At 48.5% G+C, this 24,463-nt stretch overlaps 1 protein-coding gene across 2 annotated transcripts; it reads left to right on the top strand.

Annotated features, from left to right (window-relative positions):
- The first annotated feature begins 1,345 nt into the window (after positions 1-1,345).
- DYNC1LI2 (dynein cytoplasmic 1 light intermediate chain 2) lies at positions 1,346-24,463 on the top strand. Of its 2 annotated transcripts, XM_068161643.1 has the most exons (13): positions 1,346-1,525; positions 2,539-2,612; positions 3,116-3,232; positions 9,445-9,675; positions 14,165-14,331; positions 14,736-14,829; positions 15,634-15,769; positions 16,092-16,203; positions 16,461-16,520; positions 17,209-17,250; positions 17,680-17,797; positions 18,900-19,016; positions 21,494-24,463. In XM_068161643.1, exons 1-13 carry the CDS (start codon positions 1,431-1,433, stop codon positions 21,595-21,597), a joined length of 1,467 nt encoding a protein of 488 aa, XP_068017744.1. In that variant the 5' UTR covers positions 1,346-1,430; the 3' UTR covers positions 21,598-24,463. The 2 variants fall into 2 exon arrangements, with proteins under 2 accessions (XP_068017744.1, XP_068017743.1); XM_068161642.1 differs by lacking the exons at positions 1,346-1,525; positions 2,539-2,612; positions 3,116-3,232 and adding an exon at positions 9,225-9,249 and having other exon boundaries at positions 9,395-9,675.

Here is a 24,463-nt window from a genome sequence, read left to right as displayed (position 1 = left end):
TCTGGCTGTGGTGTGACTGTGTGGTTCTGCTGCATCAGCTCTTGGCTGCTGTGAGTGACACTTCTGGACCCTCATGAAATGTGGCTGGGTTGAACTACACAGAAGGCAGGTACTGATACATGGTAGCTTCTCTTCACAGCTGCGCAGTTTTGGCTGTATTGTTCGAACAAATGAGCAGAGCGCTCATTTCTTAAGGAACCTGTCAGTGACAGCTGTAGTACCGGCCTGCTGCTCTCACCCAGCCCCAGCTCTTTAAATGTCCCCAGGGAGCACCATTGAGCAGGGGGGGCAAACAGGGGGGGCAAACAGGGTGGAGCAGTTTGCAGAGCAGTTTGCACCGCAGTTCGCACAGGCAGGGTGAAATCTCTCCCAGCCCAAAGGTAACCACCAAGCTCAGCAGCAGGGAGGAAGCAAAACCACTCGCAGAAAGGGCACATCCTCTTCTGTGCTTGCTACAGGGGATGAATGAGCTTAGGTAGCTGCCTCAAGGGGCAGGGAGTGCCCCAGCCTCTCTGGAAGCTGCTGAAAGGGGAGAAAATTGTTGTGGGAGATGGGAGCAGGGAGCCCCTGTGCTTAGCCTGGGATTAGACCTAACAGCCAGGGCCTAGGCTGAGAAAGAGATAGACATGTGGAACCACACTGTGAGTGCCTGAGACATTCAGCACAAAACCATCAGAATCAAAGGAATGCGGCATCCTCCTCCGGATGTAGGTAGGGTCTCGAAAATAAGTTGTCAATGGAAGGAAGGCCCCAGGGGGGAGGCAAGAGAACCCTCTCCTTGCCTGCCGTGTCTCCCCGGCTCCCACTGTGCAGTAGGTGTAAGGCTCTAGAGGTAGAGGAGCAGTCGACAGACACTGTGCGTGTCGATTCAGCCGCACCGGAGGGGTCACAAACATCAACACGAACAACTTCCTGTAGGATTAGCACCATCTCCGAAGAAGGGTCCGGTAGGCCGGGCAGACTCTTCTCCTAGGGTAGTCTGTTGCCTCCCAGGAGCCCGGATGAGCCATATCAGCAGGAAATTCCCAAGCTGAGTGAGACGCTCAGACTACTACCCACTACTACTCCTCCCTCAGGGTGGTGAAGCAGCTCCGGGAGCTCGGCTGTGGCGGCAGCGCCCGCAGCTTGGCCGGCGGTGCCGGCAGAGCTCCGCTGCGGACAGGCAGCAGGGGGCGCTGCTGGCGGCGCCGCGCGCGCGGAAGGCCCCGCCCAGGGCGGGGAGCGCTGCCGTGGCTGCCCGGGCGCCGCCTGAGCGAAAGCGGCGCGGGAGTGGCCGGGCGAGGCGGAGCGGCCGGCAGGGGCGGCGGCCGGCGGCGGGCGGCAGCGGGGCCGGCGGCGCGGGGTGCCCGCACGGGCGGGCCGGGAGAGGGCGGAGCGGGGGTCCTCGTCGGGCCCGGGTGAGGTCACTCTTTGTGGCTCCAGTTGGCAAGATGGCGCCGGTGCTGGTGGAGAAGAAGCTGCTGGGGCCGGACGGGCCCGGCGGCGCCGAGCTCCCCAGCGAGGAGGAGGAGGGGCAGAACCTCTGGTGAGCGGCAGGGAGGTCGAGGGGGGCGGCTCCCGGGCTGCGACACTGCGGCGGCGGGGGCGAGCGGCTGCTCTCGGGCGTCCCGCGGCTGTCGCGGCGAGCTCTCCTTGCTCCGACCAGCGGCCTCGGCCCGCCCCGGGTGGGTGTGAGCCTCTGCCGGGCAGGGCCGGCGGCAGGCCCCGCTGACAGGAGCGGCAGGCCCCGCTGACAGGAGCGGCGGGCGGGGGCAGGAGCGGCGGGCGGGGGCAGGCCCACCCGGCGGCCGCCGTGCCAGGGCCGGTGAGCAATGCTGCCCCGGCCGGCCCGGGGGCGGGTTGTGGGAGCGTGAGGGGAGCCCCGCAGCCATCGGAGCACGGCTAGCATCACTGCCGGGGCGGGGGGCAGCGGGCGTGCGGAGCTCTGCGGGACGGCTCCAGCAGGCTGCCTTCCCCGGCCCTTAGTTCCGAGTCACGCTTTTAAAAACACCCATGATGGCAGAAGGAATTACGTATGGCAGTAATGGATTGTGGGAAGAGTTAGCTGGCGTTTGGAAAGTGATGCTTGGCAGGAATGGGACCTCTTCTAAGGGAGGGAAAACAAACGCTCCCGCATGGCTCAGAAACTGGCAAAGCTCTTCTCAGAAAGGTCGCGTTGTGCCAGGGGAGGTTTAGATTAGGTATCAGAAAACAGTTTCATTCCTGCAGGAGTGGCACAGGCTGCCCGGGGAGGTGGTGGAGTCACCATCCCCAGAGGTGTTCAAGAAACGTGTTGACATGGCACTCGGGGTCATGGCTTAATGACCACGGTGGTCTTGGGTTGAATATCGGACTCGATGATCTTAGAGGCCTTTTCCAACCCGAACAGTTCTGTGGTTTCACGGCAGCATCGCCTCCGGTTTGTAAATAGAAGGAGTGTCAGTGGATTGGCCCGCGCAGCCCTGCTGAGCTCATCAGCGCTGTCAGAGGGGCAGTGCCTGGGCTGGGTGTGCGCAGAGCGGCGCCTGTCAGCCTGACAGAGCTGTGCTGTCCTTCCAGGTCCTCCATACTGAGCGAAGTTTCCACTCGATCGAGATCTAAACTGCCCTCCGGCAAGAATATTCTTGTTTTTGGTAAGTAAGATATGCAAGCAGCTGGCTGATTTTTGTGTTTGAAACAGAGCTGTGGACACCCTGACCCGTCAGTTTGTGTGCATCCGCTTGTGTAAGGTCTACGGTGTTGCTCTCTCCGGGCTGATAGATTCACCTTGGCTTTGCTTGACACTCTTAGATTTATAACAGGTGTTTAAACAAATGGAATCTGATAGAGAATAATTAAATGTTTCACTCTTACTGTCATGGTGCAAGGTGTTGGACTTGATGATCTTAGAGGTCTTTTCCAACTGCAGCAGTTCTATGATTTATCTGGAGTAGTTAAACCCACACATCAGGGTGGTCCAGAGACATGTGAGGATGCTTCTGAGTGCTTCACTTTGCAGGAGAGATTTTCAAAGCATGGCCAAAATCAATTCTGAAAGTGTCTTCTCTCTTTTTCCCCTGTGAACTCTTACTTCAGAGCATGTTGAAAATCAATCCTGACAGTGTCTTTTTTCTCCCCTGTAAACGCTTGCTGGCAGGTGATGACGGTTCAGGTAAAACCACTCTTATGGCTAAGATACAGGGAGCAGAGCATGGCAAGAAAGGCAGAGGGCTGGAATACTTGTATCTGAATATCCACGATGAGGACAGAGATGGTAAGTTGTTTTGTGTGGTGTCTCTTTGCTGTAATGAAGCAGCTGATGTGCTTTTTGAAGCCTTTGTCTTGGGTTGCACCCAGGCAGCTGGTCCCAGCATTGTTCTGTGCATTTTAGAGGCTGTATCAGTTTCTCAGAAGCAAAATGCATTTCCCAGTGTGTTTTCCCTCTTGCCCTTCTTACAGCTTGACCTCTGTGTGAGGAACAAGGAGGCTTTGCAGCTTTCAGGATCCATTTGCTTCTAGGGTGTTGACTTCCAGCAGATAGATTGTCATTTGGTATGACTGCCTGATAACTGTAGGAAGTGATTCAGTTCTCACTATGGATTTCTGGGACAGGGCTTTGGAGTTTTTCCTGGGGGGGTTGTGTGCAGAATTTTGACTTTGAGTGAGATGTTTTGTTAGAGTTGAGTGAGTAAAGAACAGGACTTGAAAGTCAGAATCAGTACGTCATCTTCTCAAATCAGAGTGTGTCTCTATCTTTGTATCCAGTTCTGGGCCCTTCAGTTCAAGAAGGACTTCAGGGAATTGCTTGAAAGTCCAGCACAGAGTCACAAAGCTGCTGAAGGCAGTGGAACATCCTCTGTGTGAGGGCAGGCTGAGGGAGCTGGGGCTCTTGAGCTTGGAGCAGAGGAGCCTGAGGGTGACCTCATTGCTGTTGATAAAGATGTGCAGGGCAGTGTGGGGAGGACAGAGCCAGGCTCTGCTCAGGGATGTCCAATGACAGGACAAGGGGCAGTGGGGGCAAGCTGGAGCAGAGGAGGTGCCAGGGGAACAGAAGGGAAAACGTTGTCACTGTGAGTGTGCTGGAGCCTGGAGCAGGCTGCCCAGAGAGGTTGTGGAGTCTCCTTCTCTGGAGACATTCCAAACCCACCTGGATGTGTTCCTGTGTGACCTGCTCTAGGTGGTCCTGCTCTGGGAGGGGCATTGGATTGGATTGGATGATCTTTGGAGGTCTCTTTCAACCCCTAACATTCTGTGACTGTTGATGATTGCTCATCTCTGCTGTATGGGAGGGGGATGACAAGACACCATTTACAAGCAGGTTTAATGATCAGAGTACTCCTATTTTTAGGAAGATTAGGGACAGGAAGAGATGGGGAATGAGTTTATCCTTGCTTCTAAATCTGCCTCTGCTTGTCTCATTATGGGTAAACTGCTGGATCTCTATTAGTTGTCATCTTGAGAAGTGGGGACTGACAGCCTTCATATCCATGGCTTCCTCCTGAGTTTTCAGTTCAGAAGAGGGGAGCAGTCATGGTGGCTCATCCATGTTCCTGAAAAGGAAGGAACTGGGAAGGGCCTGTAAGGGTGTCTGGGAATGGAAAACGTACTGAAGGCTTGCACAAGTGATGAAGTACCATATGTGTCTGGTTGTTATGGAGATTGGTCTTGTGCTCCCAGGATACTAAACTGCCTTTGGATACTAAGTTAGGCACAGTGAAAGGATGAGGACATTGCCTCTGCCATCAGTGACCACCTAATCTTGGAGCTCCTGAAAGTCTTGTGCTGTATTTTTCAGTGCTGAGCCATTCTTGGCTTCCTGAGGTTCTGGGTGTAGGTGCTTTCTCACCGTGCTCCATCTTTAGTACTGCATGGATGCTGCAGGAGGGGAAGATCCTACAGCTGGCAGTGTGAAGCTGACCTGTGACATCCAGCTTCTTGCAGCATCACAGGAGGCAGCAGGCAAGCTGTTTTTCCTGGTGCTCTCCATCAAACCTCAGCTATGTACCTGCTTTGAAAGTAGTTTAGGGCTATACCTGAGTGTCTGGAAGTGCCAAGTATTTGAGGTGGGTTAGGAGCTCTTAGTAAGAACTCAGGCAGCACTAGGAGGCAAAAAGGGCCTTTTTGACTTCCAGACTCAGCTGGAGAATTCAGGTCTTCATGTATCCCGTTAATGGATGTGGTAGGATCTAATAATACATGCCTTCTTCCTTTCTGTCTCATTAGTGTCATCAGCAAGCAAAATAAATAGCAAAGTGGGTCAGGACCTCCCAGCAGGCAAAGATAACACTCCTCCCTCTCTAGGACAGGTTTGGGTTTGTTTCTTTAAGCTCTTTGTGTGCTCTCGATGTGTGTGTGCTCAGAGCTGTAATTTGGGAACAAAGCCTTTGTGATTGACGTGCAAGCCATAAAGAAACTCAAGAGAGGCATTCAGGAGCTTACCAGCACTTACTCCTCTCTGAGGGTATCTGCTTTTTGTTGTGGCCCAACCTATTTATGACCAACAAACCAGAAGGATTTCCAGCGGTGTCAAATCAACACTGGTAACTGAAGCTCTGTGGTGGAGTGAAAAGATCTTTTCAGCTTCTTTCCCAGGTGCCAAAAGATTTCTTTGCTGTCTTTGTCTTTTTCTTCATCATTTCAAAAGAGTTTATTCTGTTCTGGGGAAATATTTTGGTCACAGTGCTGAGTCATTGTCTACCTCCCTCTGGAAATCTATGGAGAAGCTTTTGTTGCTTCTTATCCCATCCCATTCCATCATTCCACACCCCCTCCTCCTCCCTCATTATGGGATATTTGCATCTGACTCCTCCTGCCTGTGAGGTAGAGTTGCTCTGGCTTGCTGGGTGCATCTCTGAGCTTCCAGTTCCTTTTGTCTTTCCCTAAGGAACAGATCAGTGACAAAACTGGTCAGGGGGTCAGGGTTTTTTGTGCACAGAAGTACCTCTCCTTTTGAGGACCCCAGGTGGCTAATACAGATGCCCACTGGCTTTTTGGTCCTCACTTGGTTTCCTGGCAGTGGCTGACAGCTGGCTTGGATGGCAGGCTGCACATCAGCACTGTGATGGTCATTGGCTGGTTCAGTTCTGCTGGATGTTGGCTGTTCACTGGAACCTGCAGAGCTTTAGTCCCCAGATCTACAAGTCCACTCCTGAATCTCTAACTGAATAATCTCCTTCCTAGGGTGCTGTGCTGATTTCAGCCTAGGCTCAGGCATTTGTTCAAGAAGAGGTTTGGGGACACCTGAGAAGCAATCCTGAGAGAGAGAATTCTCCTAGTTTATTAGCCCCAGGAGCAATATCCTTGGAGCATATGGCTCCTGCACACATGACCCCTTGGTTCAGCTGGAGGAAAGCACTTCAAGCACCAGTGTGAGGTTAACTGGGACTATTAAATGGCCTGAGGCTCTGAGAGCCCTCTCTCAGTGGGATTTCTCAGGGAGTGTGGCCAGTGTTAGTTTTTTACTTCTCTGATGAGCAGGTGTTCTGTGTCTCTGCTCTTGAGAGCTGAGAATATCAATTCATAGGAGGCAGGAGGGAGGCTTTAATTTTCTTAAAGGAGATACTGTCTTAGGGTGAAGTCAGTGGCTTTAAGCTGGAAGAGGGGAGATTTAGACTGGAGATTAGGAAAAAACTCTTACAGTGAGGGTGGGGAGGCACTGGAGCAGGCTGCCCAGGGAGGCTGTGAATGCCTGGAGGTGTTCAAGGCCAGGCTGGATGAGGCCCTGAGCAACCTGGGCTGGTGGGAGCTGTCCCTGCCCGTGGCAGGGGGGTGGAACTGGGTGATCCTTAAGGTCTCTTCCAACCCAAACCATTCTGGGATTCCATGATATTTCTAGAGCAGCTTTCAGAGCCTCTTGCAGGGATGGGGCAGAGTTGCAGTACAGCAAGACAGTGAGGCAAACAGCCTGGAGTGGCTTTGTAGCAATGCTGTTGGGTTAGGTGGGTGTTACAAACCCCTCAGACAGCTTTCAGCTGAGCTGCCTCACCTTACAGATGCAGTGCAGTTGTCTGGGCTGTGCCAAACGTGCCAGTGAAGCAGAACTGTTCTGGTGCTGTCTTCTTGCTTCTAACAGAATCAAGCAGCCTTGCTTCTTCTGCCTGGGCTTTGGACTGGCCTCAGTCATGTCATCTACATACTCCAGCTGAACTGGTTGCTCCAGATTGAGCCAAGTGCTGCTGCTCTGCTGGTTTCTAATGGGAAAATTGCCTTTTTTGCTTTAAAGTAGTTCTCTTAAATGATTTCCCCCTGTTTGGCTTCTCTGCAGAGCTTGGACAAGGAGTATGTAATAACCTCTGAGACCTTTTGAATAAATGCAGGAGCTGTAGTTGCAGTTCACAGAATCAACCCTCTGCAGTGCAAGCCATCCAGGCTGGGGAGTCTCTCTGGTGGCTAAAGGGGTAAGGCACTCCTGCCAGCATTTGGGAGTGTTAGCAGCTCTTTCAGTAGTCCTGCACAAGTAGCAGCTACTGTTCCAACAGCATCTGTTAACTGTTTGCTCTGTTTTGGTGCCTCTTGTCATAGCCACCAGGAAGGGCCCAGTTAATACTCTCATCATTTGGCTAACTAGGGGCTTGATGTGGTGCTGACAAAGGTGAATTTGCCATCCAGTCCTTGCCAAATTGTCAACAGCTGGGGCTGTAGTTTGAATGACTTTTCTATTAATGGCAGAGGTAAATCACACGCCATGCTGCATCAAGAGGAGTGTGGGCAGCAGGGCAAGAGGGCAAGACTCTGCTCTGCTGAGACCCCACCTGGAGTCCTGTGTCCAGTTCTGGTGTCCCCAGCATAAGAAGGACCCAGAGCTGTTGGAACGTGTTCAGGGGAGGCCACAAAGATGATGCAAGGGCTGGAGCACCTCTGCTATGAGGACAGGCTGAGGGAGCTGGGGGTGTGCAGCTTGGAGCAGAGAGACTCCAGGAGGACCTTAGAGCTGCCTCCCAGACCCTGAAGAGTTTGTTACTTGCTAAGGTGTGAGAGTCTTCTCTGTGATCAGAGCACTCACAGCAGGGCAGCCTGTGGGATTGCAGCTGAGGACTGTACCTTCTATGGGTAAAGTGTGTGCCTCAAGGAGAGAGTTGTGCAGAGCCACAGTTGGTGTCTGTTGATGGCCTTTAACACACAAAGCTGGCAGGATTTTCATTCCCTGCTGGATGTTTCATTCAGTCATTCTACCCAAAGCCTGATGAGAAGGGTAGTTTGTGTATCTCTGTATTCTTCTCCTTCCAGCATCCTCAGTCGAGTTCTTGCCTTTTATGCAGAGCTAGTGTTTTTCATCCTGATGGATTCTTGCCTAGCCTGAATGGTGATAGCCACAGTAACTGGATTCATCTTGTGAAGCTGAAAGACTGGGAGCACAAGGCAAGGAGATTCAGTGAGGCAGAGCAATTGTGCAGCTCAGTAGGAGTTTTGGAAGTCCAAGCTCTGCAGGGACTGTTTGCTGATCCATGCATTTCAGAATTCATGGATCCTGCGTGCACTACCTCTGGAGACCCTCTGTTCCCTCTGGGCAGCTGCAGTGGCATAGGGAGTGCTTTGGAAGATGTGCTAGGAAGAGTCTAGAAGATAGCAACAAGTGGAGTTGTTTCTCTCAGGAGGAATTTCTGAGGCTACTGTAGTTTTCTTTAACTCCTTTGTTCTCTTGTACATGGGAACAGAACTGGGTGCTCACAGTGCCTGAGCTGTCATTCCTGGGGGATGCTCCATTCTCAGTTGCTCCTGTTCTTCCCAAACTTCAAGTCTGGGGTAAAACTTCCCATGCCACCTGTCTATTCCAGCTGGCTTTTCCCACACAGCCCCACCTTGCACTTGGACAAAAAGTGTCCAGTCACTGGCAAAACACTGGGGGAGAGAAACCCCAGAGCTAGAGCAGCCAAGCATTTCAGAGCTCAGTCTGTGAGGAGCCTGCAAGTGGAGGCCAGTGTTCAGTCCGTGTGAGCCAAGAGCAAGTAGCACAGCTTTAAAGTTGGGTAGGTTGTAAGTTTCTCCTTCTACTCCTGTGCTAGAAACATAAGCTCCTTATTGCTTGTGTCTTGCTTGCAGCTTATTTCTGTTGTGAGATGTCTTTATTGTGTTAAACCAGCTTACATGTCCGAGGAACACCTAATGCTTCCCTGCTGGGCTCAGCTGCAGCCACCCCCGTTTGAACTTGGGGTTACCTATGGCAGATGGGCTCTGGCTTGACTGGGAATAGACATGTTTCTGAGGTCAGGAATGTTGCGCAGTATCTAACCCCTGTTGTGTCCTCTGCCTGCAGCAAAGCCAAAGAACAGAAAGTAGTTCTTAAATGAAAAGGTGTGGAACCAAGGGAAACTGCTGCTAAATGGAAGCTCTGCCAAGGGATGTAGGCATTTACATGTCAAAAGCAGCACTCAGGGGCTGCTGGTAGCTGGGCTGTGGCCTTCCATTTAACAGCACTCTACTATCTCTTCACTCCTAGACCAGCAGAGTTGCCATTTGTGGAGTTACAACTGGCCCTTGTCCTTTCAGATCACACTCGCTGTAACGTTTGGATCCTGGATGGAGACTTGTACCACAAAGGGCTGCTGAAGTTTGCAGTCTCTGCAGAGTCCCTGCAAGACACCATCGTAGTCTTTGTGGCAGATATGTCTAGACCTTGGACTGTTATGGAGTCTTTACAGAAATGGGCCAGTGTCTTGCAAGAACACATTGATAAGATGAAAATTCCTCCAGAAGAGATGAGAGACATGGAGCAGAAGTGTAAGTCTTTGGCCAGCCAGCCATGTTTGTGCCTGCTTGGGTTTGCTTGGGTTTGTGGTGTGCCTTTCTCTCTGCTTTGGGCTTTTGTTTGTTTGGTTGGTTTTGCTGGCTCTTGCAGCTTTGCTAATGACAAGTATCTTAGGTGAGTGTTTTAAGAATGGGTTGAGTAAGAATTACTTGGCATCTGATTTCTTCAGATGAGTGTTTTAAGAATGGGTTGGCTAAGAATTCCTTGGGATCTAATTCAAGTAGACTATTAGGGTTTAAAACAGCTCCTCCAGTTCTGCTGTGCTAAGGAAACAGCAGGTGAATTCATGATGTAAATCCCTTGGCATAAGAAGATTGTAATCCTTTGATTTTTCAACTGTAAAAAGAAACCCCTCCATACAGAGCCACATACTGAGACCCAGTGACAAAAGCCAGTACCCAGGTGAGCTGCCTGCTTTCCAGCTCCCACTCCCACACTGTGTTTGCTTTCCAGTGGGTCTCTTTGCCCTTGCATTCCATGAGGCTCAGGCTGTGATCCTGCTACATCTCCTGGTCTCTCACTACAGCCATTTCTGCCTTGTGACTTTAGGAATGTTGTATAAACTGACTTTCCTTCCTGGCACCTCTGGCCAGAAAGGACCTGGCACTGGCAAGCAGCAATCCCTGCAGCAGTGTTTCCTGCAGCTTCTTTCCTAAAGCAATTTTGAATGTTTCTTTAAAGTTTTTCCTGCTTTCTGTACCATGAGGGTGGCAGAAAACTGCATCAGGCTGCCCAAGAAGGTGGTTGAGGTCCATTCCTGGAGATACTCGAGGCCAGGCTCTGAGCAGCCTGATCTAGTGGAGGATGTCCCTGCTGACTGCAGCAGGGTTGGGCTGGATGACCTTTGGAGGCCCCTTCCAGCCCAGCCCATTCTGTGATTCTCTGATACTGCATGATTCAAAAATAACTTCAGTGGCCAAGACTTCAGCAGCATGCCTCCCTTCTCAGCTGGCCTGCATGGGCTGGTGGTTGGACTAGATCTCAGATGGCTTTTCCAACCCAATCAGTTCTGAGCCTGTGACTCTGCTGCCATCCTATGGCTGAGTGCTGAGCTTTGGTCCAGTATCAGCCTGCAGGTGAAACAGGGACCTTCAAGCTTCCTCCGCAGATCAGTGCTCCAGACCCTTCACCAGCTTCATTGCCCCCTTGTGACCCTCCATCAATAAAGATACACCAGCCAAGTTTTCCCTCCTAAACTCCTGCTGCCTGTGCTTCTTGAGGTAGGGAATGGAAAATCACTGTGTGGCAAGAGCCCAGCCCTGGCAGAACTGGGCCACTACAGCAGATTTGCAGAGCATGCAGTCAGGCATTGCAGCAGGGTGCAGAGTGAAGGGATGTGCTGAGTGCACTCCAGCCAAGCCCCACTGCAGCATGACACCAGCTTGCAGAACCACATTCCCTTGTGCTTGCTCCTAGACATGGGCCTGGCTGACTCCATGGTGCCTTCCCCAGCCATTGCCTGTGCCTCCACTGACCCATAGCTCCTGTTGACCCAGGAGAAACATTCTCTAGTCTTATCCCATGAGCATCCATGTAAAGTGCTGCTAGCTTGTTCCTTCTGCATTACTGCCAGTTTGCAGCAATCCATTTCTTAGCTCACCATTCTCAGTGGCATTGAACTTTGGACTGCTTGTCTTTGCTTTCAAGGGTTTCATGACCCTTCTCCACCCAGCCCTTTGTCTTGTGTTTGCTGTGTGAGATAGCAGCTCTTGGCTTTACTGGGTGGACTAGGCTAGGCTCCATCTGGTCTGTGAGAAGCTTTCCTTTGGCCTTCAAGAGCTTCCAGAACAGGAGGCAGGACACACACATGGAAGCAGCAGGCTGCCTTGAGAGAAATGGAATCATTCAGAGTATACCCAGAGCATTGTTTGCACTGACTCCTGTGACTGAGCTGCTCTGAAGCTAACAGCTTGGCTAGTGGGAATTGAGATGATTAATGTCAGTGCAAATACTCTAATTTAATCCAGCCTCAATTAGGAGGAATAGCTGTTTGAGAAACACATGTTGGAGTAATTATTTCAGGGAAGATCTAAACTTTGCCTCCCTGTTTATGACAGCAAAGCAGAGAAGACTTGTCAGGAAGCAAGTGTACTGGTAAAATGGCTAAAGCATTCATCTGCTCTGGAGCATCTGAAGCTGAAGAATTGAAGGTCAATAACATACTGCTCTGAAAATGGAGTAGTGTCCCATCCAATCTTAGTTAGGTTCAAATCCTCTGCTCCCCCCCCATATACAGCTGAGAAACTTCTTAAGATGAAAGAACACCTCACTGGAGGTGTTCAAGGACCTTAAGAACTCATCTGCTCCAACCTCCTGCCATGGGCAGGGAGACCTCTCAATGAGTCTCATCTGCTCCAGGCCTCATCCAACCTGGCCTTGAACACCTCCAGGCAGGAGGCATCCCCAACCTCTCTGAGCAGCCTATTGCAGAGTATCACCACCCTCATACTGAAGAACTTCCTAAACTCCAGTCTAACCCTGCTCTCCCTCAGCTCAAACCCATTTCCCCTTGGCCTGTCTCTAAACACCCTCATGAACAGTCCCTCTGCAGCCTTCCTGTAGGATCCCTTCAGGTCCCTCAGCATTTTCTCCTCTCCAGGCTCAACCCAGCTCTCTCAGCCTGTCCTCATAGCAGAGGTGCTGCAGCCCTTGGGCCATTTTTATGGCCCTCCTCTGGACTCCAACAGCTCCATGTCCTTCTTAGGATGGGACATCATCCAGTTCAGGAAGCTGCAGCGTTTGGCTGTCACTTCCACACCGCAGTTAATCAGTGCTCCGTGGCTGAGGGTTGTATCCTCACCAGGACAGTCAAGCCTAAGAATAATTACAGATGGCTTTCTTGGTGGTGCTTGGAGGCACTGCTCCTTTGAGGTGAATGATACATCTGTTGTTGTTGTAGTTGGCTTCCAGTAGCTTGTCTCAACAAGCAGCAAGATGAGAACAGCACAGTTCAGTGCAACCTTGCATTTGTTTGCTGTGTGAAATGCAAAAGGCTGCAGAAAAGACTTTACCTTAGTGAGCCACAGGATGCTTGGTTAGCAGAGGAGAGACTGTTCTGGCATGTCATCACCTGCTGAGAAAAAGTACTTTTAAACCCCTTTTGCTAGTTAAGTGCCCAGGAATGAGTTTGCTTGGTGCAGGCCAGTCATCAAAGCTACTTAGTGTGCAGAATGTGCAATGGAGTTTTGATTTCCAGCAGCTGGCGGAGGAGCAGTGCTGGGGAGAGGCACCTCTGGCAGCACTGAGGTTCCTTCTCCAGCAGAAGGCACTGCCTCCCTCAGCAGAGGCATTCCATTTATTTATTTATTATTGTTTAGTCTCCCTTGGCTCTTGGGCTATTGAATTGGTGGTTGGAATTCTCATGGCCTGTATTTGATGTGGTTTTTAAAAGCTTTTCCCTGAACTGGAGCTCTCTTGTTTGGTACAAGGATCACAGAGTTTTCTGCTTCAGATGACAGCTGGAGATTGTGCAGCACTGAGCAGGAGTGGGCTTTGCTGCTTTGTTCTCCCTGCCACATGCCCCTGCTCTTGCAGGAAGGGTTCCTGTTTTCAAAGCTGGAGTGACTGCTTTCTGCAAGATTCCTATCAGAAACTTCCCTGAGGTTTCACCACTTCCTAAACCTCAGAAGTATCAGGTGGCCTTCAGTACAGTTCAGTTCCTTCCCTCCACATGGATGGGGGTACTGAACAACACTCTCTTTGTGGCTCTGCTGGAGATGGGGAGCTTTTCCAAAGGGCTTCCCTTGCTGCTTCTGCAGGCAGCCTGCTGCCACTGGTTCTGACATAAAGATGCCTTCATGGTACCAAATCAGGGAGCCTTGCTTGCCTTTTTCCTTAGGGCTTCTCATGGCTGAGCAAGGAGGAGGCTTCACGTGAGGCTGGCATGGGAGAGAGCCCTGGGCCTTGGGAAGGACAGGGAGCTGCTTGGGGGAGTGCATTTTTTGTATGTCTAGCACTGGACTCCTGCAAGAGAAATGTGGAGTGACAGAAACCACAACTGAGTAGTGGTTTATAAGACAGCTCCAGCTTGGGTTCTTCTGTGTCCATGCACATAGTCACCATGCTTGCTTGCAGAGCTAGGTACAGCTTGCCCTGAGCACAGGCCATGTTGTAAACCACCTGGACATTGTCTGTTGTCAGCACCCCCAAAATGAGATGCATTGAGCTGAGGAATGAGTGTCTGTGCACACCACAGCTCCTGTGGATTATTTGTAATAGCTCCAAAGTACACTTGATTGACCTTGCTGGAGGAGGACTGTTGTGTCTGAAGGGGCAGCAAGGCTTCAGCTTGCATTCTGTTCTCATGCAGTGCCTCAGGGAACCCTTGAGATTTCTGCTTAGTCATGTTGGGCCTCAGTATGAAAGGGAAGAAACCCTTTCTAGTTAGTCACAGGTTAATTATGCTTTATAAAGGAGAATTAGTTCCTTTGTAGTGCCTTAAGAAGCTCTCTCTCTTAAAAGTTATAAAGGAGTTTCAAGAGTATGTAGAACCTGAAGAGGGCTACCAAGGATCACCACAGAGGAGAGGCCCTTCTTCTGGCCAAGAAGATGAACATGTTTCCTTGCCCCTTGGAGAAAACGTGCTGACTCACAACCTGGGCATTCCTGTGCTGGTAGTTTGTACAAAGGTGAGTCTCTGCTCTCTTTGCTGCTGTGGAAGACTTAAGTAGTTTAACTGCTTCAAAATTAATGAATGGTGAAGGGATTTATTTCCAAAGTAATGCTTCTGCCAGCAGGGTCAGGTTTTAATACTTCAGGAGGGTGATGACTGTATCAGTTACATGTTAGTTACTTTATCTTTTCACTTATTGGTGGCATTTTAAACCCAAAGCCTTGATGTGGCCTTGGGCAGCCAGTGGGAGGTGTCCCTGCTGACTGCAGGGGGTTGGACATGATGACCTTTGAGGGGTCCCTTCCAACCCAATGCAGTCTGTGAAGCTGTAAGTGCAATGTGTAATGCTAAGGCAGGCATTTAAAGATGTGCTGGGACTGAATTCCGGGGGGCTGTGTTTTTTCCCTCCCTCTCCTGCAGTGTGATGCAGTGAGTGTGCTGGAGAAGGAGCACGATTACAGAGAGGAGCACTTTGACTTCATCCAGTCACACATCCGCAGGTTCTGCTTACAGTGTATCCTTTGCTGTGCCGAGAGGCTCTGCTGGCATCTGCGAGCAGAGAGGCCAGTTGGCTGTGGAGTTGCACACGAGAGCTCATCTGAGACATTGCACTTGGAGACTGATTGGTATTTCGTTATTGACTGGGCAGCACTTCTTGCTTGAAGGGTCTTCTTACAAGGGCTTGTCGTGATGGGACCAGAGGGAATGGATTGAAGCCTGAGGAGGGGAGATTGAGATTGGAGATGAGTAAGAAATCCTTTCCAGTGAGGGTGGTGAGACACTGGAACAGGTTGCCTGGGGAGGCTGTGGCTGCCTCCTCCCTGGAGGTGTTCAAGGCCAGGTTGGATGAGGCCTTGAGCCACCTGGGATAGTGAAAGCCGTGGAACTAGACAAGCTTGAAGGTCCCTTCCAAGCCAAACCATTTTGTGACTGTGAAAATGTTGAGAGGTGTCAGAAACTTCAGAGCTTTAAGGCTGTGTGTGGGCTTGGGAGCTTTAGTTCCTTCATTAAAAATTTGGTTTGCATTTTTTCAGGTGGGTTTTCTTGGATTTCACCTCACAACTGGCAATTTCCATGTGAACCTGAGATCTTGGCTGTCTCAGGATTTTGACTTTGTCCAAGTTAAGTGCCTGGGAGGGTGGATACCTTCTGTGTATGTCAAGGAGCTGTTAAATTCCCTTCCTCTCCTTTAATACCACAAGTCTATAGCTTGTGCTTCAAACCACTTCTCCAAGTGGGGTCCAGTAGATCTCTGCCCACTAACTCCTGTTGTGGAATTCTTGCTCTCTGACATCATTTTCCTTAAAGAGAGAATCAGATGGGGCTGCCTTGATCTATACATCAGTTAAGGAGGAGAAGAACCTTGACCTGCTGTATAAGTACATTGTACATAAAACATACGGTTTTCAGTTTACCACCCCTGCCTTAGTGGTAGAGAAGGATGCAGTTTTTATGTAAGTTAATTGGAGAAGCTTTCAGATCGGTTTCTATTAAGCACTTCATGTAACATCTAAAAACAATTGGAATGGATTTCTGTTGTTCAGAAGCTTACTCTGAGTTTTCTGAAAGCCTGCATTGAAAGACCAAAGAACCCAGTGCATGGTACCTGGGTTGCTTGACTCAAAATCCAGCTTCTCAGGAGCTTTGGATTTCAGCTGAGAATTAGGTCTGGCCTGCAATGAAATTGCCTGAGTCAGGTAGAGGGCAGTACAGAAATGGTCTCTGTAGAAAGTGCTTTTTGTGACTGAAAAGGCAAAGTTTCCCTTCTTTTTATAGACCTGCTGGTTGGGACAATGAAAAGAAAATTGCCATTTTACATGAAAACTTCACAACAGTGAAACCAGATGATCCCTATGAAGACTTCATTGTAAAACCTCCTGTAAGAAAGGTGAGGAGGAGCAAACTGCTTACCAAGTGCTCATCTCTAGAGTAGAATGCCCACAGGCTGGCATCAGTGCCCTCAGGCTAGTCCTTTAATGACACCTTCTTGAATGTTACTGTAAGTGTGAAGGGAGGGGGGATTTTGGGGAAGAACAGCACCAAAACCCCCAAACTTGAGAGTGGTATTAAAGATTTGCCTCTCTTTTGATCTCCAAAACACAAACAGTGGGTTTGCTTCTGATAACCAACTGTTTTGTTCAACAGTTAGTCCATGATAAAGAACTGGCAGCAGAAGATGAACAAGTATTTCTTATGAAGCAGCAGGTAAGAGTGGGAGAAGAAAAAGAAGATTGATAAGTAAGATTTCACTTCAAGCTCTTCATGGTTACTGCCTTGAGTTTTTCATTGAAATCACTGGCTGGCCCCTTTGCAGCTTTGCAAAGTCAGATGTGCTTCTGAAAAAAGACTTCTTTCTTGATTTTAACCAATACAAGTAGAAGATCTGGCCACTTGCCTTGACAAGTTGAATGCCGTCTCCAGTTCTGGTGTCTCCAGCATAAGAAGGACACATAAGAAGGACACAGAGCTGTTGGAGTGGGTCCAGAGGAGGTCACAGAGACGATCCAAGGGCTGCAGCACCTCTGCTGTGAGGACAGGCTGAGGAAGGGTGTTCAGCCTGGAGAAGGGAAGACTCTGGGGGGGACCTTAGAGCTGACTTCCAATAGCTGAAGGAATCCTGCAAAAAGGCTGCAGAGGGACTTTTCATGAGGTGTTTAGAGACAGGCCAAGGGGGAATGGTTTGAAGCTGAGGGAGAGCAGGGTTAGACTGGACCTTAGGAAGAAACTCTTCAGTATGAGGGTGGTGAGACTTGTCCTTCACATCCAGTCTAAATCTGCTTTCCTCTCATTTCAAACCTTTGCCCCTCATCCTATCACAGTTGTCAGCTTCACTCTATTCCATGTTTCTTTTCTGAAGTGTATTTAATCCTCTTCATGTGTTGAATTTTTGCAGTCATTCCTTGCCAAACAGCCAGCAACGCCTACCAGAGCATCAGTAAGTATATCCAAGAGGGGAGAGGATGTGTCTTGGTCCTTTCTGGGGAGGAGGGAATGGTTCTAACCTATAGAGGGTTGTTGTGTAAATGTAAAACCCATCATCTCCCCACAGTGCAGAAAGCCATTTGTTACTATTTGTGTTTTAAGTGACAATAAAGTGTTGCTTAAAAATGACTTTATTCTAATTGACTATGGAAAGAGAAATATCTGATGAGTGCTGAACTACAACTTCCTGCAGCAAGTCACCCTTAGAGGCACCTGCCCAAAACACCTGGTGGTGCTTGCTTTGGTTTGTCCCCAGTGCGCTTCCACTACAGTGCTGATGTAAAGGTTTAAGAAAGAATCTGCATGTCATGTTCTGTCTGTTTGATACAACTGATCCATGTGAGTTCTGCTCTGATCTGTGTGCTTTGGGCTTCTTTTCAAGGAGTCTCCTGCAAGAGGCCCTGCAGGATCCCCAAGAACTCAAGGCAGAGCTGGTCCCACCAACGTACCCAGTGCCTCGCCAATAACATCAGTTAAGAAACCAGATCCAAATATTAAAAGTATGAATCAGCCTTTCACTGGTTTTATCATGTGCTATTTCTCTTTAAACCCCCAAATCTTCTTTTATAGACAGATTTTGGAATTCATTTACTAGTGGTTTAATAACAGGAATTAATTTACCTCAAAGCTTCAGGTTTGATTTTTCTTTTTCCTTTCTTTCTCCCCCCCTTTTTTTTTTGTAATTTCTACGACTTTTAATAGATTTCTCTTATTACTGAGCAGTCACACTTCAAATACTTAAAGAAATAAAGTTGCCTAAATACATTTATTGTGCACCAGTTGGATTAGTAGAGTGCAGACTGCTTTAAACTTCATAGACTCAGAGTGGTTTGGTTGGAAGGAGCTCTCAAGACCATCCAGTTCCAGCATGCTCTATTACACTCTGTTATCACTTGTTCTGGAATCCACAACAAACCCTGCTCTTCTACTAAACCCTCTCTAGAATGTCATTTCCTGTAGTGTATGAAAGACCTTGGAGGCCATAGAATCATTAAGGTTGGAAAAAACCTCTAAGATCAGCTCCAACATTGTACCCAACACCTCCATGCCCACCAGCCCATCTGACCGCAGTGACACCCTTTACCCTCTCTCAGCACCCAGATGGAGCTCCTGGGGGGCTTCTCTCCTCTCTGTGCATGAAGGAGGTGGATAGGGACAGTACTGTTTTTCATGGTGCACACTGCTGCCATCTGTACCTCACTTCCAGTGGTTAAAACACTCATCCAACCCTGGATCGTGCCTCATTGCTGTATCTCCAAGTCCTCCCTTGAGAAACTCGGTGTGGCATGAAGGGCTGCCCTAAAACGTCTGTGCAGTTTGTTACTACTCCTGCACACCTTTGCATGGCATATCCATGCTTAGTGTCTTGGCTTCTACATGGATTAAAACCCAGCCCATACAGATACTTAGATCAAAATAATGCTCCTCTGCCCCAGTTCAGAAGAGCAGTGATACTCTGAAAGAATGCAGAGTTCTAGTGTCTTGAAACTCACGTGATGGTTATTGCCTTGCTTGGCAAGAGAGTCCTCTAGGTACACCAGCCCCAGCTCTGCCATTTGCCAGCAGTAACCATTCTGTGTTCTCTCTTTGTTCTTCCTTTAGATAATGCTGCAAGTGAAGGTGTCTTGGCTACTTTCTTTAACAGTCTCTTGAGCAAAAAGACTGGCTCTCCTGGGAGTCCTGGTGCTGGAGGAGTGCAGAGTACAGCCAAGAAATCAGGTACTGGGCTTCTTGCTGCAGGCTGGTTAGCAATGTTTTAGTGGGCCCACACTGGTCTCACTGTTTGACAGCAAGTGACAGACCTTGACAGAGGACAGTGCTAAAATGTGCAGTCTAAGGACTAAACTACTGCAACTTCACAGCTCCAGAGCTTCTGCTGAGCCTGGAGAGAGCTTGATTCTCTGAGTGCAGTGGCACTGCTGGAATATAAATAACATCTGGATCTTGATTATGCTCAGAAAGTGCTCATTTCTTTTTTCTTGCTGTAGAATCCCTTCCTTCCTTGACACTTAACTGCTGCTTGAGGGAAGTGCAGTGTATTTACTGGGTGTGGACTGTGGCTTCCAGTCAAGCTGTTGAAATCTCTTGAGTTTTAAGTTCAGATGAATGACTTCTTATGACAGCTTGAGGTTATTGTCTCAATAACGATGTTTGTGATAACACCAATCAAATGGCTTTGCTCTGTGTGCACCACTGCCTGTGCTGCATGGGCAGGTGCTGCAATCTCTTGTCCATTTTCCATGCTGTCTAACTCAGGGGGGACCTTAGAGCTGCCTTCCAATAGCTGAAGGGATCCTCTGGGAAGGCTGCAGAAGGGCTTTTCGTTGGGGTGTCTAGAGACAGGACAAGGGGGAATGGTTTGAAGCAGAGGCAGAGCAGGGTTAGACTGATCTTAGGAAGAAGTTCTTCAGTACAAGGGTGGTGAGACTCTGGAATAAGTTGCCCAGGGAGGTTGTGGATGCTTCCTGCTTGGGGTGTTAAAGGCCAGGTTGGATGAGGCCTTGAGCAACTGAGTCCAGTTGGGAGGTGTCCCTGCCCATGGCAGGGAGGTTGGAGTAGGTGAGCTCAGAGGTCACTTCTGACCTGGGGCACTCTGTGATGGCTCTGTGAGTTTTAAATTGATTTAAAAATATATACTCTTAGGAATACTGTGGCTTACAACTGGAGCTTGCATCTCAAACCTTTACAGTGATTAAAGGTCACCTTTTTACCTTGCTTTTGTCTTTGTACTTTGGGGAAAAAAAAACACTTAACCCTCCAAGAGTCAAATCTTGCTGCCTTAATGTTTTCAGCATGTACCCTGGAAGAAATCCACCTAATATTTCACACACATTTGAGCTGGAAAACAGATGCTTGTTAAATTCTTTGGCTATGTGAGGAAGCTGTACATGGTTATATAATCTACTTTTTTGTGTGTCTAAAAATATATCTATATAATCTTAAATGCTTGTCTGCATTGGAATCTGTTGTTCCAGTTGTAGCCATTAATTGTCTGTGGGGTTTAGACTCTTCAGGAGGAGAGAATTAACCTGATGGTTCAGTTAGAGAACTGTGTGAAAGCTTTGAGTCTGATCTAAAAATGTAAGGTCCCTGGAATACTTGAGTGTGTCTGTTTCCAATTGAAGAAGGCCTTTGAAATGAGTGCTCTGAGATCTGACATGAATATGCAATTCACCTCCCCTTGGTAAGGCAAGCACTGGCTGCAGACACAACAGAGCTCTTCCTCTTAGCTGTTCAGTATGAAACCACAGCAAGCAGAAGTGTGGCAAATCAAATGGGGTTTTTACAGCAAGTGTCCCATGGACCTTGGAAAGCCAGGGGTTCAGATGTGGGTGTCAGACTCCTTGCTATCAGCATCAATTACAGGTTTGTGTAGCTGATTTTTTTTTTCTGATAGAAAATTGTAAATGTTTGCTTTTAAAATCATAGAAATCATTTGGGGTCATAGAATTGTTTGTGTTGGAAAAGACCTCTAAGATCATCAGGTCCAACTACACATCGAGTTCAGCCGTAGACTCCAACCAAATGTTAGTTGGTGTTGTGCTTTATGCTCAATGTAATTCACCATTTCCTCTCTGGGAGCTGAATCAAACCTTGCTATGGATCAGTCCACACATAGACATTGCTTTGCACTGTGTCAGGCCCTGTGTTCATCACATCACACAATTGATTGGCCTGCAAAAGCCCTCTGGGATCATCCAGCCCAACCATCAACCCAACACCACCATGGCTGCTAAACCATGTCCCCAAGTGCCATGGCCACATGTTTCTTGAACACGTCCAGGGGTGGGGACTCCACCACCTCCCTGGGCAGCCTGTTCCAACCTCTGGCTACTCTTGCAGCAAAGACTTTTTTCCTGGTATCCAGCCTCACCCTCCCCTGGCACAATTTCAGGCCATTTCCTCGTGTTCTGCCACCCAGTACTAGGGAGAAGAGACCAACCCCCACCTGGCTTCAGCCTCCCTTCAGGGAGCTGTAGGGAGCAGAGAGGTCTCCCCTCAGCCTCCTCTTCTCCAGGCTGAAGGACCCCAGTTCCCTCATCTGCTTCTCACCAGCCCTGTTCTCCAGACCCTTCCCCAGCTTCATTGCCCTTCTCTGGACCTGCTATGACGGAAAAGTGATCTTTAGGAAGACTTGGTGAAAACATTTCATTGCCTTTAGGTTGCTTTCACCTCTCGTTTCCTTTTCTCTTTAGGACAAAAGACAGTTCTGACAAACGTGCAGGAGGAGCTGGACAGGATGACTCGCAAGCCAGACTCGCTGGTAACAGCGAACTCTCCAACAGAGAACGAAGCCTGAGCGCGCCCGGCGGCCGCAGGTGTCGATGACCAAATAACTCTGTACATTGATCTGATCAGACCAGGAATCTTCTGCCATGGCAGATGCTACCAGTTTTCTTGGGGCAGGGGAAATGAGCTTACTACATCATTGCCTTGTCCCAGTCCAAAAGTGCACATTCAGGAAGTTTGCATTTAAAATCCCTCTGTATAAGATAACCATTTAGAGTTTATATAGGGCAGTTCTTTGGTTTGGGAGGTGAGCAGGTGCAGCTGCATTTCCTGTCCTGAAGAACACAGAGAAGCAAAATGGAGAGTCCTTATTAACTGCTACTGATGCACACAAGGCGAGAGAGAGGAATGCAATCCTCTTTGAGTTACTGGAATTGGCTACTTGTACATTTGCAAAAGCATTGTATTCTCAGAAGGGTGGTGGTGCAGGGGAGCATGAATTAGGTGAAAGAAGCCGAGGCAGGGAATGGAGCCCTAAAAAGGGAAACAGGTTTGGGACAGGGAGAAACGAGAATGTTGGACTGACTGGAGAGGAGCAATGTTGTTCAATCCTGTGGGTAAATAATCACTGTTTAAAAAGACTACTTTCCATTGGAGAATTGCAGGCCAACCACTAAGCATCATGGGCAATTTATTCTTCTTATAAATCTGGGTTTCGTTTTTAAGGAAGTCTGAGAGCATGGGATGCCCTTTCTGGTGTAGCTTACAAAGGGAGAGACTGTAACTTGTTTAGATCCAAGTGCCTGGCACAGTGTGTGATGTGTCTTTAGAAGGTGCTTGAACTTCTCGTGCACTGTAGTACAAACAGTCACTGTTTGGTTTTGTTTTACACTCAGTAGCTTGGTGACTTGTATTTAATTTTAACTCCTGTTTTCTGATAGCTTCTGCCTTTTGTTTTGGTTTTTGTAATGCCAAGAGGCTAGCCTATGAAGAGTGGTGGGTGTGAGGTCTCCTTTTCCCATAAGGAGACGTGCTAGAGAGCACTCTCAGTATTTTTGTTCTGACTTTGTGTAACTAAACACTAGCTCCCGAGCTGCGATGGATTCCTGCCTTACACCTGGGGAGGTTTTGACCAAAACCTTTCGAGGCCCCACTCCCAGCCCCACCTGCTGCGGGTGCAGCCGACTCCAGCCCGAGGGGAGCCTAGCAATCATGAATGTCTACAGCACGGACAGGACTCCAGCCCTTGGTTTGGATTTTCTTTCAGGGCAGCGTTTCGTTCGGCAGGGTCGGTTGTGGCTGTCCCCCCTGCTCTGCCCATGGTCGCGCTGAACCGTGGCTGTGCAGAAGCGAAGCTCTGGTGACTGAGATGGCACTTTGATTTCCTAGACTGTATGCTTGTCTTACATGTCCACACTAACAGAAGTGAAAAATGCCCAAGCATATTCTGTGCTCTTAATGCTGAAGGGAAAAAACCACAAGGGGAATTACACAGAGTTTACTTTTCCTTGCTATGAACTCGTTGTACTAAACCTGATGTCTGGATGTAACTTCCCTCATCTATATTGTTGCTGAAACATACAGAACTAGACTGACCACTAACACACTACTGGAGGTGAACTTCAGACCCTGTGTCACATCGAGAGGCTGTTCTTGTCTGTCTAAATGTTCTCTAGAAAGCTAAGAGTACTTCCTTGCCTCTTTGACAAACACTAACACGACTGTGGTTTGTGCCAGGTTTTTTTAATGCTAGCTTTTCTTTTGTACTTTTGTTTGGTAACTAAACGGTATGCTCTGAAGTTCTCTAGGTAGCAGGTAGGCTGAGACTCTGGCTGGTTGATGGGAGTGTGGAGCTGCTTCCTGGTGTGAGGAAGTAATTACACACTGAGAATGGAGATGCAAAACCCACCAGGAGAACTGCAAAAGTGTGTGATTGGAATGGGATGGAGCTCGAAAACCTCAGTCTGAAACTGCAGTTTTTGGTCATCTAATAAGCACTTTCTTTAGCAGTATGGCTAAACCTTAACCATTTAAGTACTTTCCAGCTGTATAACAATGTTACATAGACTAAAACTGATCCAAACTGGTGGTGTACAGTAACTCCCCAGCTTTGCAGGAAGATGCTTCTGACAAAACAGAAACAGCTTTCCTGTTTGTAACTGCAAGCGAATGCTCCTAGTTTCTTGGAAGGAAGCTGTAAGTAATGTAGCATCCTGTGGTTGCCAAAGTCTGTCAACTTTGGTGAGCTGCACAGTTGTTATCCTGGTGTCTTCGAGCATTGGAACCAAAGGCGAAATTGCAAACAGCCTTTTACATTTTCAAGTGGAACTTCATTTTCCTTTGCAGATACACTTGTATGGTAGACTGTTGAAACTATTATATGACTATATTTATATGCATTCTAGTGACTGCATCTACTGTTCATGTTTAAACTAAGAAAACAAACAGATGAAAGCATTCAACTTGAAGCAAATAGAGCAAGTTTGAAAGATTGGGCCCTCCATAAAAATGCTGTGGTTATGCTGCTTGATTTTAAGTTGCACTTTTGGGGTTTTTGGTTGGGTTTTTTTTGTTTGTTTGGGGTTTTTGTTTGGTTTTTTTTTACTATTGGCATTTAAAATTACTCTTTAAACTGACCAGAATTTCCTGTTTTTATTTAACTCCATTGAAAGTGACTGCTCTGTACATCACAAACCTAACAATATCCATGCTGTAAATGAAAAGTTCACTGTCCTGTATACTAAGTTGATTGGTTCTTTATTTTTTTCCCCCCAACTTTAAACAATTAGGACTGCAAATGTATGACACAACCCTTAGTCCAGTTGTATGGCTTTAACCAGGTGCAGTATGCAGTCATGTGGAACCTTGCTTTTTAGTGCTGGCAAAATGAGGACGTCTCTAATTACTGGCTTCAATAAACACGAATCCAGACTGCT

The sequence above is a fragment of the Melanerpes formicivorus genome, unplaced genomic scaffold (assembly GCF_026170545.1).
Source record: "Melanerpes formicivorus ecotype bairdi unplaced genomic scaffold, bMelFor1.0.p_v2 SCAF_59, whole genome shotgun sequence".
NCBI classification, from domain to species: Eukaryota; Metazoa; Chordata; class Aves; order Piciformes; family Picidae; genus Melanerpes; species Melanerpes formicivorus.
This window is presented reverse-complemented; position numbering and strand designations above follow the sequence as displayed.

Bases quoted from the DNA above. Each gene is read 5' to 3' on its own strand.
- DYNC1LI2 (XM_068161643.1), top strand. From the start codon at position 1,431: ATGGCGCCGGTGCTGGTGGAGAAGAAGCTGCTGGGGCCGGACGGGCCC. The intron at 14,830-15,633 runs GTATCCTTTGCT...AGAGAGAATCAG, and splicing joins CCGCAGGTTCTGCTTACAGT to ATGGGGCTGCCTTGATCTAT. The intron at 17,798-18,899 runs GTATGAATCAGC...TTCTTCCTTTAG, and splicing joins ACCAGATCCAAATATTAAAA to ATAATGCTGCAAGTGAAGGT.